Below are 13942 nucleotides of genomic sequence, written 5' to 3' on the forward strand. Positions count from 1 at the left end.
CAAGCTAAAGCCAACCACAAAAGCATAAAACCATCCATAAGAGCAGTGGGGTTTGTTTTTTCATTTGGGATTGGATGCTTGCCATGTGTCCAGACTCATCATACTCTGGACTCTAAGCTTACAAGGGACAATGAGATATGGGCTCTGCCTCTGCCAGTTCATTCGTGCAACACGCATTTACTGAGCACCTGCTGTATGCCAGACAGCCATGTAGGTCCAGAGTTCAGCTTAGCAGGAGAGACAAACCTAACACAAGGAAGCAGTTAGCGATGAGACAGCACTGTGCCGACCTGCCCCAGACACGTGTTGCCTGAAGTACTCATTGAAGGGGCCAGACCCTCAGATTCTAGGACAGCATGTCACAGTGGATTAACAAGGGGGCTCAGGAGGCATACAGTAATGCTCACCCCCCACAGCATGGTGTGAGGATCACTGAGATCATGCAGAGATTGGCAGACAGTAGGTGCTCCTCTGGGGAAGTGGCACTTGATCAGGTCTTGAAGGAGAATAAGCGATCTCGGGGGGCCTACAGCAGCCCCTGAAGGCCCCTCGGTGCCCCAGAGCCAAGGCTCGCAATAGCCATCATCAACCTGTTTGGCAACCAAGTGACCCCGAGCTGAGTCTCTCGGGGCTTTCACCCAGTGTGGATGCTAGAACAGTTCCCATGACCCCCACTAGCCCAGGGATCTCATTCTCTTTGGTTTCTTTCCTGCTCCTCCCTGTCGCAGAGCTGAACAAGCTGAAGAAGTTGAGCCATGAGATCAGAAACCCAGGTAAGCGATCCAAGCCTCCAGACTTGGGCAGTCATGCCAGGCCCACTGGGGTGTCCTGAGCAGAGCTGAGTCAGCCAAGAGCTAGACACTAGGCTGGTAGGGGGTCGGGGAGGATGGGGTCATCTTGGGGCTGGAGGGTCAGACACCCAGGGAGTCCTCAGTCCATAAAGGGAAAAGAGTGGCCCGCAGGGAGCATGTGGGGTGCAAGGGAGGGCAGAGTGAATGATTTCTTCTTCCTCTTGGATTGTGGATCATCTAAACCCCTGCTTTCCTCCACTGGCAAGGAGTAGCATTTGTAGTCCCTGTGGCAGGGGTCACAAACTTGGGTGTATACTGGAATCACCCCGGGAGCTTTTCAAAATCCAAATGCCCAGGCCATGCCCCAGATTAATCAGAATCTCTGGAACTGGAGCCAGATATTTTGAAAGTTTATGGAGGCAGTGTGGGATCCTGGATTGAATCCCACACCGGAAAAAAAAAAATCATATTAGTAAATAGTGCCAAAATTTGAATATCTGTAGAATAGTATCAATATTAATTTCCTGGTTTAAAAAAATATACAGTGATTTGGGAAAGTTCAGGATACTGGAATTTTCTGTTTTTGCAACATTTTTCAAGTCAAATGATTTCTAAATGAAAAGAAATAAATGAAATTACATGTTTTTTAAAAGTCCTTATGTTTCTGGTGTCCAGCCAGGGTGAGAAGCACAGCCTCAAAGCCATAGGAGGAGGGTGAATTCCCTGAGATGAATTCAATCTAGGGTGACCGAATGTGGGAAACCCTCCCCAGACCCTCACCCTAGTTATGTCTCCACCAGACTCTGAAGCACTTTGCACATGGCATGTCCACGCAGTGCTCAAGGTGGGGCTGTCGGGAGTGAGGAGGGGAGAAGGGTGCCCTGCCCACCCCTTCCTGTCCTCTCCCTCCCAGTGATCAAGCTGATCTCCGGCTGGAACGTTGAAATCCTTGAGCAAGGAGAGGTGCGGCTTTGGCTGGAAGTGGAAAAGTTGTCTCCAGCAGCTGAGCTGCATCTAATCTTCAACGAGAAGGAAATCTTCAGCTCACCGGTAACTCGGGGCTCAGAATCCCTAAATGAGGTCCCTGGCCCATGAGGTGGCCTTGCAGGCAGTGGCCTCTACCAGCCAGCACCTCCCCCTAGCAGACATTTCAGAAATAGCCACCTGCTTCAGCTGTCACAGTGAAGGAGTTGAGGTGGGGACACCTGGAAGTTAGTACCTGGGGGGGGGGGGGGGGGGGGGCAGGGATGCTAGACATTTGCCAGTGCAAGGGACACTCCCACAAAGAATTTCCCATACCCCCGCAATTTTTGAGTATCCTGACAAACATTCACAAGATGAAAAACCTACATTCATGCTTGTAATTATCTAAGCCTAGACTCTTAACTCTGAGACACAAACACAATTTTTTTAACTTTTTTACAGTGTTAATATACACTGATAGAGAGTTTTATTCTATTAGCCACATTACCTCTGCTCTTTTTTTCATTTTCCTGTTCTTGTACAGAATAGTTTTTGTTTACTTTGACTTGCAAGATCTTAGTTCCCTGACCAGGGATTGAACCTGGGCCACTAGACCACCATGGAATTCCCCCGTATAGAATAGTTTTAATCTTTTTGCTTTTCTAACTGCTCTTAAATTAAAACAAATTCATTGTGAATCATGAAGCACCAGTGAGTGATATGAGCATCTGTGTATTGAAAAACATTACTTTTATTTCCTCTTCCTATTATAGTTGTGGTGTTACATTGCTTTTTAAAAAATTTTGTGTGCAATAAGTTGTACTAAATGAACCATAAAAGTTGCCCATACTCAACTGTTTTTACTTACAAAGATGCCAGTTTCAATCTCATGAGAGATTTAATCATAAAATGATCTTATTTGTGAATTCCATCTCCAGATGGCCAAGTGGCCGTCATTACATATGTGTTATCAAGAGAGGAGCTGGTTCTGACAAAGGAGAAAAGAACTCGAGGCTAGATGTCAGAAGGTTCATGTTCATCTCCTGTGGGTTGTGTGCCCCTGGACAGGTCTCTTCACCTGTCTGTGCCTCAGTTTCTGCATCTGTACAATGGGGTTGGTTGCCCCAGGATCAGGAGGAACAAATGAGAAAATAGAGAAAGTTTTGCATAAAGATGAAGCACACATGACTTTCGCTCATGATAGAGGAAGCGTAACAAAGTCTGGACTCAGCACACAGCACTGAGACCATAGAAAAACAAAACAAAACTAGCAGTTCGCTCAAATCATACATACAAGTGAAGCCAGAGGGAAGAAGGTCCTAAATGTGGAAAACAAAACGTTTTGAAAATTGTTAGCATGTGACAAAATATAAACAAGTATTAACTCTGGGTAGCAGACACACAGGATTTTTATAACACCCTTTATAATTTTATGGGGAACTTTTGTCTATTAAACTGCAAAAAAAAAAAAAAAAGTAGAAAATAACCAAAAAAGTATGGCACAGTAGGAGATTGGGGGATTATTATGAACTGAAATTGACTGGGGCACAAGACTCTCCTGTGCCCGCGGGGCTCCAGGGTGTTCTCAGGAGCCGGGTGTGTCTATACACGTGAAGAGAGGTACCCAGGACCCCTTTCCCAAACCTGAAGGCTTCTAACTTTACCACCCCAAGTCCAACTACACCCCGATTTGCACCCCCACAACACAAATTCCCTATAATTGGAAGACAGCAGAACAGACTCTCGTGTTTTGTTCTCCCCAGAACCGCAAAATCAATTTCGTCCGAGAGAAGGGCCTGGTGGAAGTTATCATCCAGCCCTTGACCGAGGACGACAAAGGGTCGTACACTGCCCAGCTCCAAGACGGAAAAGCCAAGAACCAGATCACTCTGGCGCTGGTGGACGACGGTCAGCCGTGCCCCGGCCCCCGACCTCAGCTCTCAGCCCTGGGGTCCCTCCCGCTCCATCCAGACGCCCCCCAACCCACTCCCGGACCTCCTCCTGGCTCACGCCAGTTCCCCCCCACCCCCTGTGTTCACAGAGTTCGACAAACTTCTCAGGGCGGCAGATGCTAAGAGAAGAGACTGGAAGAGAAAACAGGGTAAGAGCTGCTGGTCCGAAGTCCAAAACCCTCGGCCACTAGCGCTGGGGAACCACCGCACGAGTGGGTTAATAGATCCCTCCGTCCTGCTGGGGCCCCAGGGGAGGGCCGCTGCCGTTTGAGCCAGTGCTGTCCTCGTGCCAAAATGTGCCCAACCCCTAGAGTGAGCGCCTCCTTAAATTCTGCACCCCAGGGGCCTCCCTCGCCTCACCCCAGGCCCCTCCTGGGTAGGGCGGGATCCCGGAATCCGAGGGGCCTTTGGGCATCAGGCGCCCCGCCCAGGCGCCTTCCCCCGTATCGCCACCAGGTGGCGCGCGAGCCGATCCTGGCCCTCTGACCACCGGGCGTGTCGTTGTGCCCTTGCAGGTCCGTATTTCGTGGAGCCTTTGCAGTGGAAGGTCACGGACAACTGCCAAGTGCTGCTGACCTGCAAGGCAAAGCCTCGCCCCCGCCTCCAGCCCTGTCCCCGGGCCACGTGGGCCCAGACCAGTGGTTTTCCCCAAGCCCAGTGGCTGTCTTAAGATTGAAGGAGGGAGAAGGGGACGACAGAGGATGAGATGGTTGGATGGCATCACCGACTCGATGGACATTGAGTTTGAGTAAACTCGGGAGTTGGTGATGGGCAGGGAAGCCTGGCATGCTGCAGTCCATGGGGTCGCAAAGAGCCGGTCTTGCCCCACTCCCCGGAAACTCCATACTCTGCGCTAAGTCTGATCCCAAGCAGGGGAAGTAGCCTCAGGCATTTTGCCTTTAACCGAGAAAACAAAAGCCCAGGGAGCAGAGTTGGAGTGAATTAGAGTGCGCTGGGTCAGCCTTGAGCTAGGCCTCCTAGCTGCCCTGGGGAGAGTCCGGAGGCCAGGAGTCTGGAAGAAAGAGAGCTCTCTGTAGATAAAGGGGGAGTCCCTGTGTCCCGCCAGACACTGTGCCCAGCATTTTATAGCATTATTTGATCTCATCTACTTCACAACCATCTGTGAGAGAGGCGTTAGGATCCCCACTTTAGGATGAAAAAGCAAGTGGGGAAGTAGCTCAAGACCACAGAGTAAGAGGCAGAGCCTGGGGCCGGGGTTTCACTGAGTGTGTCTGACTCCAGAGCTGCTGCTGCTGTTTCTCAGCACCCTGCAGCCCTGCAGATAACTAGGGGATGGGGCACTCCCAGAAGGGCATCCATTCAGCAGACTGAAGCACTCTGCAAGCCCTGGGCCTACAAGAATGAAGAAGTGGTCTCCTGAGGCCTCCAGCATCCCACAGTCCAAAGCAAGAGCCTGTGCAAACAGCATGCCTTGTGCTGTGATGGAGACATGCATGAAATTTAGTATTCATGATAGGGGGCACTCTGGGGCGCAGAAAGGAAGGCTTCCTGGAGGAGGTAACACAGCTATTTACAAAGAAAAATACGGTAGGAAAGGGATCAAGAAGCAGAGGGAATGCCATTAGCAAAAGCCTAGAGTCCAGAAGCCATCAGAAAAGACACGCGGTGTGAGGAAGGGGTTGGCTGAGATTTAGGGGGAGAGCAAGGTGGGAGCGGGGGAGGGGGAGTCGTTCTTGTAAAAGAAAATTCAGATGAACTGAGGCTTCACTTAAAAGAGGAAGCCTGAAGGAGTCTCCTCACTCCTGACCTTCCTCAGGTGACCAATACCAAGAAAGAAACCCGCTTCCAGTGGTTCTTCCAGAAGAGAGAGTTCCCAGCTGGTCAGTATGACCCACAGACTGGAGCAGGGCTTCTCTGCATCGAAGAGGTAAGTGCAGCCCTGACCTGAGAGCTCATGGAGTTGCGGTGCCAGGAGCACTGGGCAGGGAGTCAGGACCAAGGCGAGGCAAGTGAGGCACTCACCTCATGCACGCACTTTAAGGGGGGCACTAAAAAGCTCAGTAATCGAGATAAATAGCATTTTAGGCAATAAGTAAGTAAGTAAAGTCACACAGTCGTGTCCGACTCTTTGCAACCCCGTGGACAGTAACCTACCAGGCTCCTCTGTCCCTGGAACTTTCCAGGCAAGAGTACTGGAGTGAGTTGCCATTTCCTTCTCCACGGGATCTTCTTGACCCAGGGATCGAACCCAGGTCTCCAGCATTGCAGGCAGATGCTTTACCATCTGAGCCACCAGGGAAGCCCTTTCTAGGCAATAGTAAGAATCAAATTAATGCCAAAATAAAAGACCATGGGGGAAAGCAATACCAAAATTGTAAATAAAGACAGGCTCAGTCATACTGATTTTTCCTTTTTGTTGAATTCCAGTCCTGGCCCTGCCCCCGACCATGTAGCCTTGGGCTAGTCACTGTCCCTCTCTGACTTCAGTTTTCACCTGTAACATGAGAGGGTCATGAAATTCCTTCCTGCTGCTGCAGCCTGAGATTGGGGCAGGAAGACTGTCTCCATGGGAGGCCGTTCTGGGCAGAGCAAAGCAGGCCTGGAGCTCACTTCTCCTACCCACTTCCTCCCCAGGGCCCTCAAAGGAGTGTGACCTGGTTAAGATAGAAATACAAAGCTCGTTCTTAAATATTCAATGTTTTTCTGCCCTGCCACTGATTTCTGTGGCCCATGTGCCAAGGAGTACTGTGCAAACGCAGGTTTGCTAACAAGGAAAGAACTAATGATTTCAGGGTCCTCGCCCAAATCTCAGCCAAAATAATGACAAGTTGGCCTTTGTCATCACAGTGCAGGCCCTTCCACAGGGCTTGGCTTCAAGGAGGGGCTTAATTGCCACTGAGTCTTGTCATAACCATCTGGCCTATTGGTGCGAGAACTTTCTGGTTTCCGAAAAATTATCTCCCTTGATCCTCTTGGAAACTGTAGCACGTGGTCAGGGCAAAGTTTATGCCACCATTTTACAGATGAGTAAACTGAGACTCAGGGAGTTTAAGTACCAAGATGCAAGGCTGGAGAGTGGACCCAAAAGTCTCTCCAAACACCCTGCACAGAATGTGGCTGGGGCTTTGGCGCCTTCACTGAAGGGGCGGGGAGGGAACACAGGCGAGGACTGTTGGGTTTGCAGTCCTTCGATCCCCGGGTTAAGAGATGCTTCTTGAGGAGTGGGGTGGGATGGGTAGGAGGTTCATGAGAAACAGGGCATATGTATACCTATGGCTCATTCATGTTGATGTATGGCAAAAACCAATACAATATTGTAAAGCAACTATCCTCCAACTAAAAAGAAATAATTTTTTTTTTTAAAGAAGTGTGTCTGCCTCGGATCCTGCCTCAAAGCACACTATGTGGAGATGGTTGCAAGGGGCCCTTTGATGGGTCAGGGAGGCAGATATCATCCCGCCCCCTGCCCCCCACCCAGCCCTTGGAGGAGATGCTGCGTAATGAGAGGGCACAGTTGAACTCTGACCTTGCTTTCAAAGCACAGCCCAAGTTCTTGCTTTGCTAAGTGTTGACCCAGGCTTCTCGAGGTTGACAAGCATGTGCCAATAAGGACCCCCTTGTCCTGAGCAAAAGAAAGCATACCTCTTCTGAGAGATGCAGAGAGACCCCTCCATCCCGGGCCCCACAGAAGTAGGGCAGCTCTGGTGGAGGGTGCCCCCAGCTCAGCCCGGCTCTGTGAGGAGGACTCTCTGCTCTGCTCAGAGCAGCTGACTCAGAATCCCCCTGGGGGAGGGGAGAAGGGAAGGGGGCGTCTGTTTCTGCCCTCAGGCCCGCCTCCCTGCCCCACCTCCGGGCCCAGACAAACTGAGAGCTTGGAATCAAAGGGCTCTGGAGCTGGAAGGAGCCAGAGACAGCCCATCACAGGGGGGTAAACTGAGCCCCGGGAGGAGTTAGGGGCAGGCCTGAGCCCAGACCTCCTGATTTGCATCCATCGCTCTTTCTGGAACCCACGCTGATACTGCCTTCTCTCCTCCTTCCTTCCAGCTGTCCAAAGAGGACCAGGGTGTTTACAGAGCCGAGGTTTCCGACGATCGAGGGGAGGACGATACCATCCTGGACCTCAGAGATGAAGGTAGGAGCTGGCGATGTCAGAGATGGGCCAGGAGGGTCTCTCGCTGAACCGAGAGATGCAGTCTGTGATCCCCGTGTCACTGGGGGCAACTGAGGCCCAGGGGGGTTAAGTGACCTACCCACAGCTGCACAGCAGGTCAGGGCCAGGGAGGGCCCAGCCTGTGTGATGCCGGAGTCTGCGCTCACTGCCCTGTCCCACGGCGAGCCCGGGCTTCGTGATGTGGAGTCTGGGTCCTCTGCTCTGCCCCACAGTGGGCCCCAGGGTCCTCACCAGGCCGGCAGGCTCAGCCTGCAGGAAAATCGTCAGCTCAGCCCATCTGCCCTCCATCTGCGTGGCCCCACCCCATCCATCATGGAGTGCCCTGGGTCCCCTCCTCGCCCCTACGCCTGCATCCTCAGAGCTGCTCATAAGCTCCACCAGCCTTTTCCAAGGCCGAGCCCACCCTGGTGCGTCCCTAGGGGAGCCCCCCATATCAGCTGACCATTCCCTCTTCTCCCTCCAGCCCTGGATGCCATCTTCACGGAGCTGGGCAGGATCGGTGGTAAGCAAGCCCCACCCACTTTTGCCCTGCCCTGCCCTATGCCACAGAGCCTCGGGGGGGCCTCCAGCCATCCTTGGCTGCCAGGGTGGGGTGGGTTTAGACTCCAACCTCAGAGACTGTCGTGGGGGGTCGCATTCCTGCCCCGTGACCACACTTGCCTTCCCGCCACCGCACCCCAGAGCAGGGGCAAGCTGGCTGCCCCCCAGATGTGATGCCCAAAGGGCCTTGGGGAAGACTCAGCCTTCTCCTCTGCCCCTCCCACCCGCAGCTCTCTCTGCGACCCCACTGAAAATCCAGGGGACGGAGGAAGGGATCCGGCTCTTCAGCAAGGTCAAATACTACAACGTGAAGTACATGAAGGCCACTTGGTTCCACAAGTACGTTGGCCTTGCCCCGGAGTGCCAGGAGGGAGGGGGCCAGCACCCGCCCCCGAGCCCAGTCCTAAGGGAGAGACCACCGCCCCCCCACCCCCGGTCCACAGAGGGAGCCCGGGAAGGAAACAACTGTCAGAGGCGCTAAAGGGAGGCTCCCCCGGGAAGGTGGGCACCCTGGTGCTGAGGACATTTTCTCAGTGTCTCCATGGCCACGGGAGGACTGTGGTCTTAGAGCAGCACCTGGGAACTGAGCGAGGGAAGGACTCAGGAAGGAAGGAATACCAGGTGGTCACGTGGGTCGTGGTGCCTTTGTGGGTCTCCGCAGCCTTAGCACACTCAGGCAGCCAGGCTGAGGGGAGACAGGCAGGCAGAGGGACCTGGGGGGCTGACAGCTAACTTAGCGCCAGGCCTTGAAGGCAGGATCAGGCATTGAGGACTCAGCCGGAGCTAAGTGACCCCAGAGAGTTTGGGAGCAGAATTTTCCCAGTGCTTCTTACGTGCATACCTCAGCCTCGTGGAGCAGACATTATTGCACCCATTCTAGGGAGGAGGCTAGACTGACTTACTCAAACTTGTCATGTGAGTGAGACCAAGGCCAACTTGAATTTCAGAACAACAAAGCTCCTTCTCCAGACTCTCTGAGCCCCGTGACCAAGCCCAGAAGTGTCCCTTTTGCAGCACGACACTGGGGCCATGGGCCGGGTGTCTTTAGGTATGAAATTTAAGGAAAGAAGGAAGGGAGTGTATACAGTTTGTAAGAGCTTGGGGCCAGTTATTGTGGGAAGAGCTCCTGGGAGGTTTCTTAAGATGAGGAGAAGGATGAGGTGAGGAAGTGGCTCCCATGGGTTGGGTTTGGGGAGGTGGCCACTGATCCTCGAGCACCGTTTTCTCAAGGTCCCAGCCTGCAGGACATGTCGCAAATAGAGACACATTACGGCCACAAGCCTTGGTGAATGATGAGTGGATGAATGGGTAGATACTTATCGAATGTCCCCACACATCTAGAAACAAAACCCCAGGAGAGGAGTCTGGGGCAGGAGTGCCTACAGCTGGGCAGGCAGTCAGCCTGTCCTGGGCACAGCCCTGTTAACCATTGCTTTGCCCTCACGTTCAGAGAGAAACGCCTGGAGAGTGGCGATCGGGTGAGGGCTGGTACCACTCTGGATGAGATCTGGCTCCATATCCTGGACCCCAAGGACTCAGACAAGGGCAAATACATCCTGGAGATCACGGCTGGGAAGGAAGTCCGGCAGCTCTCGGCTGATCTCTCAGGGCAAGGTGATCTCTCCACCCGTGTGGAAACCTGTTTAGAAAACCCCACAGTCTTTGGGGGCACTGCCCCCAAGAGAATGCTGGAACAGAGAGGAGGAGCAGTCACAGCTGGGCTGGCACCTGTGGGTTGCAAAGGTCAGGGGGATGGAGTGTAGGGATGGTAGGGGGGGGTGCTCTGACGTAGCTGTTCCCCTTTTCCTTCTCGTAGCTTTTGAGGATGCCATGGCTGAGCACCAGAGACTGAAGTAAGTTCCCAGCGTGATCAAGGCCCCTGGGGTGCCTGCACACAGGACCCTTCCTGGGAGGTGCAGCTGGCTGGATCCGCCTTTCCCCTACCACCCCTCCCCCAACCGCGGGCAGGACTGTCGTTTACATGATGGAACCCCAAGCCCTTTTTCCATTTCTGTTTTCCAGAGCCCTGGCCATCATCGAGAAGAGTAAGTCCAGCCATATTTCCGCGGTTTCCTGTTCTGAGCTGGGGGTGACTTCCTAGCCGCTCACAGCTCCTGGCGAGGCAGCTGGAACCCCGGTTGCCTAGCTGTGTGGCTGTGTGGCTCTGGGCTGTCACAGAGCTGCCAGGAGACCTGGGTGGCAGCGGCAGCATGAAGACAGGTGGATAAGGAGTCCGAGGATACCTGAGACTGTGGATGCACCCAGCATCCACTCGGCTGACGTCAGAGGGACTCCAAAGGCAGGGGTGGACAGAACCGAGGCTGCGCTGGTCTTTCTGATAGAGGCCTGGGAGGGGACGCCTTTAAAGCTGACACTGGTTCTGGCTCTCGGGGCACTAGGGTCTCAGCTAATCCAGGACACAGCCTCTGAGCTGCCCAGGGGCACCACCAAGTCCATGCGCTGGAGCTTCGTCAGGTCCCCACAGCTGGTGCTAAACCACCCCGTTCCAGGAGGCTGGCTTACCGGTCCCACTGACCCAGCAGTCACTATGGGCCTTTTCAAGAGGGAAAGACTGCAGGCAGCAGAGCAAAGCAGCTCCGGACAACCTGAGAAAAGAAACTGACCGTTTGCGGTCATGTGTAGGAGGAGGGATTAACCCTATATGGCTTCTTGTTCCCAAATATCCCCACTTGGCAGGAAGTGCAGGCTGTTCGTAACTGAAATCTGGAAGGGGGTCAGACATCTGGGGTCTAAGGGCAGTGAGGAGCCCTCACAGGGGGCGGCCCACCTTGGTGAGAGGACCAGAGGCTGAAGACCCGACTCAGCCCATCACATCTCTGTCTAATTATTTCTGTCCCACAACCCATCCTGGGATTCCGAGTCGCAGGACAGGACACCCAGCCCAGGACCCTAACAGCAGGAGCCTGCACTCACCATTTGTGGTCGCCGGGACTTGTGAAGTCCAGAGTCTAGGGTGGTAGATTGTTGCCTGGTGAACATTGAGCCCACGTGAAGGTCCATCTCTCCCCCTCCCCTCAACCCTGATCCAGGGTCCTCCTCCCCTACCTCCACTGCGGACACCAACCGCTTCAAGGCTCTTTGCGTATCCCTGATCGTGATCCAGGGGCCGTTCCCACAGCCTTGACTTCAGCATACAGGATATGTTGGCTTTCTGCTTAGAGATTTACAGCCACCTTCTCTTCCTGCCCAACCACCAGGGCCACCAGGTCCCCTCCCTTGACCAGAATCAGTGTCCCCAAAGCTTCCTTCCTGTTCCCTCCCTTAGCTGGATCGTCACACCTGTTCTGTGCACTTCGCCAGTTTAAGGCTTAGAGCAATCTTATTCACCTTCTCTCCCAGTTCTCAAGGGGAAGGGCACCTCACTATCACCTCCAGGTACCACCGACCATGATATTAACCTCAAGGCAATGACAGAAACATGTCCTCTATCTTCTGTTTGTAAAGGCAAAAAATAACGTAATACAAGTTTAAAGATGTCCACCCTAAACAATGCCAATAGGAAAAGAAGCATTGCTGAAAAATAAACCACAACTCCAGGTAAATGTTCATCACAGGGGTGTCTTGTTTGTTTCCCTTTCAGATCGTGCCAAAGTGGTGAGGGGGCTCCCAGACGTGGCCACAATCATGGAAGATAAGGTACCGTCAGCCCCCTGGCCCACAGCCAGCAGTCCCACCCTGGGCTCCCTCCCACATCCGTCAAAGAGCACAAATCAACAGAGCTTTGTGGACCCCAGAGCCGGAGAGGCTGGATCTGCCAGAGTCTGGCTTAGCGGCCACCCCTCGCTAGTCACACGTATGGTGTGTGGCCTGGGGGCGGGATGCTGTTCCCAGCTTCACCCGATCTCTCCAGGGGGCCCCGGATGTCACAGGCTTCTCTCCGTGAACTTCAGTTTCCACAGGAGTTCGACTCGATGAGCCCTAAAAAGCCCTTTCCAGACTGAAATCATGCAAGCCCAATACTCTAGCAAAGAACAGCTAATGTCTTCATGTTGCTCACCCTGTACCAGGCACTGTTCCATTTTTTTAACCATGGAGGCAACCACATGGAACAGTGTGTTATTACTAGTCACCCTTTATAGCTGAGGGAACAGAGGCCCAGAGAGGTTAAGGGACTTTGGTAAGGTCAGACGGCTTAAAGGAACAGAGCTGGGAGTCACACCCAGACGGCCCAGCTCCAGACTCTGGGCATTTGCCCATTACACTACAGTGCTCTGCACGGAGGACTGCTCGCCTGAGAATTTTCAAACTCAATTCTTAAAATCTTTATTTTATCTCAATTCTTAAAAGCAATCTGGGCTTATTTGCCCGGTAAAATGATAATGAAGTGTACAACAGAAAGCAATAAAGCGAAGTCCATGCCACTCTAGGGCAGGTCACTGCTCAAGCAATAAAGATCTGAAATTCTAGCAAGCATTCCTCTAGAATAAAGTTGAGAATGGAGGATGCGGGGCTGCAGTAAAATGCCTCCCTTTCATGTTATTACTTTATGGGTTACAATAAAGCACACATAATTAACTTGTCACAAGGAGCAGCTTGTATGGGAGCTCCCTGGGAATGTGAAGGCAATGCCAAGGGTTAGTCCCAGAGGATGAGACTGACTGTTCCTTTCCTGTCCTTTCAAACAGACCCTGTGCCTGACCTGCGTCGTCTCAGGAGATCCTGCCCCTGAAATCTATTGGCTGAAGAACGACCAGCCTGTCACCTTCCTGGACCGCTACCACATGGATGTGAAGGGGATGGAGGTCACCATCACCATCGAGAGGGTCAACAGTGAGGACAGCGGGCGCTACGGTGTCTTTGTCAAGAACAAGTACGGGTCTGAGACAGGCCAGGTCACCATCAGCGTGTTCAAGCATGGGGAGGAGGAAAAGGTGCTGCAGATGTGACGGTCGGATTCCAGCACAGCCTGAGGTCTAGTCTGTGTGGACTAGGAGGGTCAACCAGTGGGTCACAGCCTGGCACAGGCCACAGGGATGAGACTGGAGGGGAGGGAAAAGGGCAGAACCCACGGCATGGGAGTGGGTGGAGTGGACACACCCAAGTGGAGAAGCAAAGATGGGGTGCTGGGAGGCCTCTAGGATTGCAGAATCAGGACTGGACTTGGACTGGAGGATTTATGTGCTGAACTGTTTCAACTCTAAACTCTCCATGAGCCTTTTTTTCATCTATCAAATAGGAATTCCTATTCCTAGGGATTCTTTATGAAAACTCCTTGAAATCATATATCCATGGTTCTCAATGGGAGGCAATTTTGTCCCCTAGGAAACAGTCGGCAGTCCAAATTTGGGGTTGTCACAACTGGGGGTGTCCACTGGCGTCTAGTAGATAGAAGTCAGGAATGCTGCTAAATATAATAGCTCCCTGCCACGTAGAATTCAACCTTAAATGACAACAGTGCTGAGGCTAATGAGCGCAGCCATAAATGGATATATCACAATACCCCTCTTTGAGAATACTGTATTTTCAATGAAGTTCAGCAAACATTCATTTGAAATCTAGCATATGCCAGGCTTGTGGATGGCACTGGGAGCCCAAAGATACAT

The 13942-nt window shown here is 52.7% G+C and overlaps 1 protein-coding gene across 1 annotated transcript in view; it reads left to right on the forward strand.

Moving 5' to 3' along the window:
- MYOM3 (myomesin 3) overlaps positions 1-13285 on the forward strand; it is a 48546-nt gene extending 35261 nt beyond the window's left edge. The window contains exons 23-36 of the mRNA XM_068968515.1: positions 729-773; positions 1705-1841; positions 3518-3662; positions 3796-3855; positions 4222-4289; positions 5484-5594; positions 7712-7799; positions 8302-8340; positions 8609-8717; positions 9829-9992; positions 10195-10231; positions 10401-10423; positions 11980-12035; positions 13025-13285. Of these exons, the coding sequence (XP_068824616.1) occupies positions 729-773; positions 1705-1841; positions 3518-3662; positions 3796-3855; positions 4222-4289; positions 5484-5594; positions 7712-7799; positions 8302-8340; positions 8609-8717; positions 9829-9992; positions 10195-10231; positions 10401-10423; positions 11980-12035; positions 13025-13285 (1343 nt within the window). The remainder of the gene's footprint in view (positions 1-728; positions 774-1704; positions 1842-3517; positions 3663-3795; positions 3856-4221; positions 4290-5483; positions 5595-7711; positions 7800-8301; positions 8341-8608; positions 8718-9828; positions 9993-10194; positions 10232-10400; positions 10424-11979; positions 12036-13024) is intronic.
- Positions 13286-13942: the final 657 nt, after the last annotated feature.

This window comes from Capricornis sumatraensis, chromosome 3, assembly GCF_032405125.1.
Source record: "Capricornis sumatraensis isolate serow.1 chromosome 3, serow.2, whole genome shotgun sequence".
Lineage (NCBI taxonomy): Eukaryota > Metazoa > Chordata > Mammalia > Artiodactyla > Bovidae > Capricornis > Capricornis sumatraensis.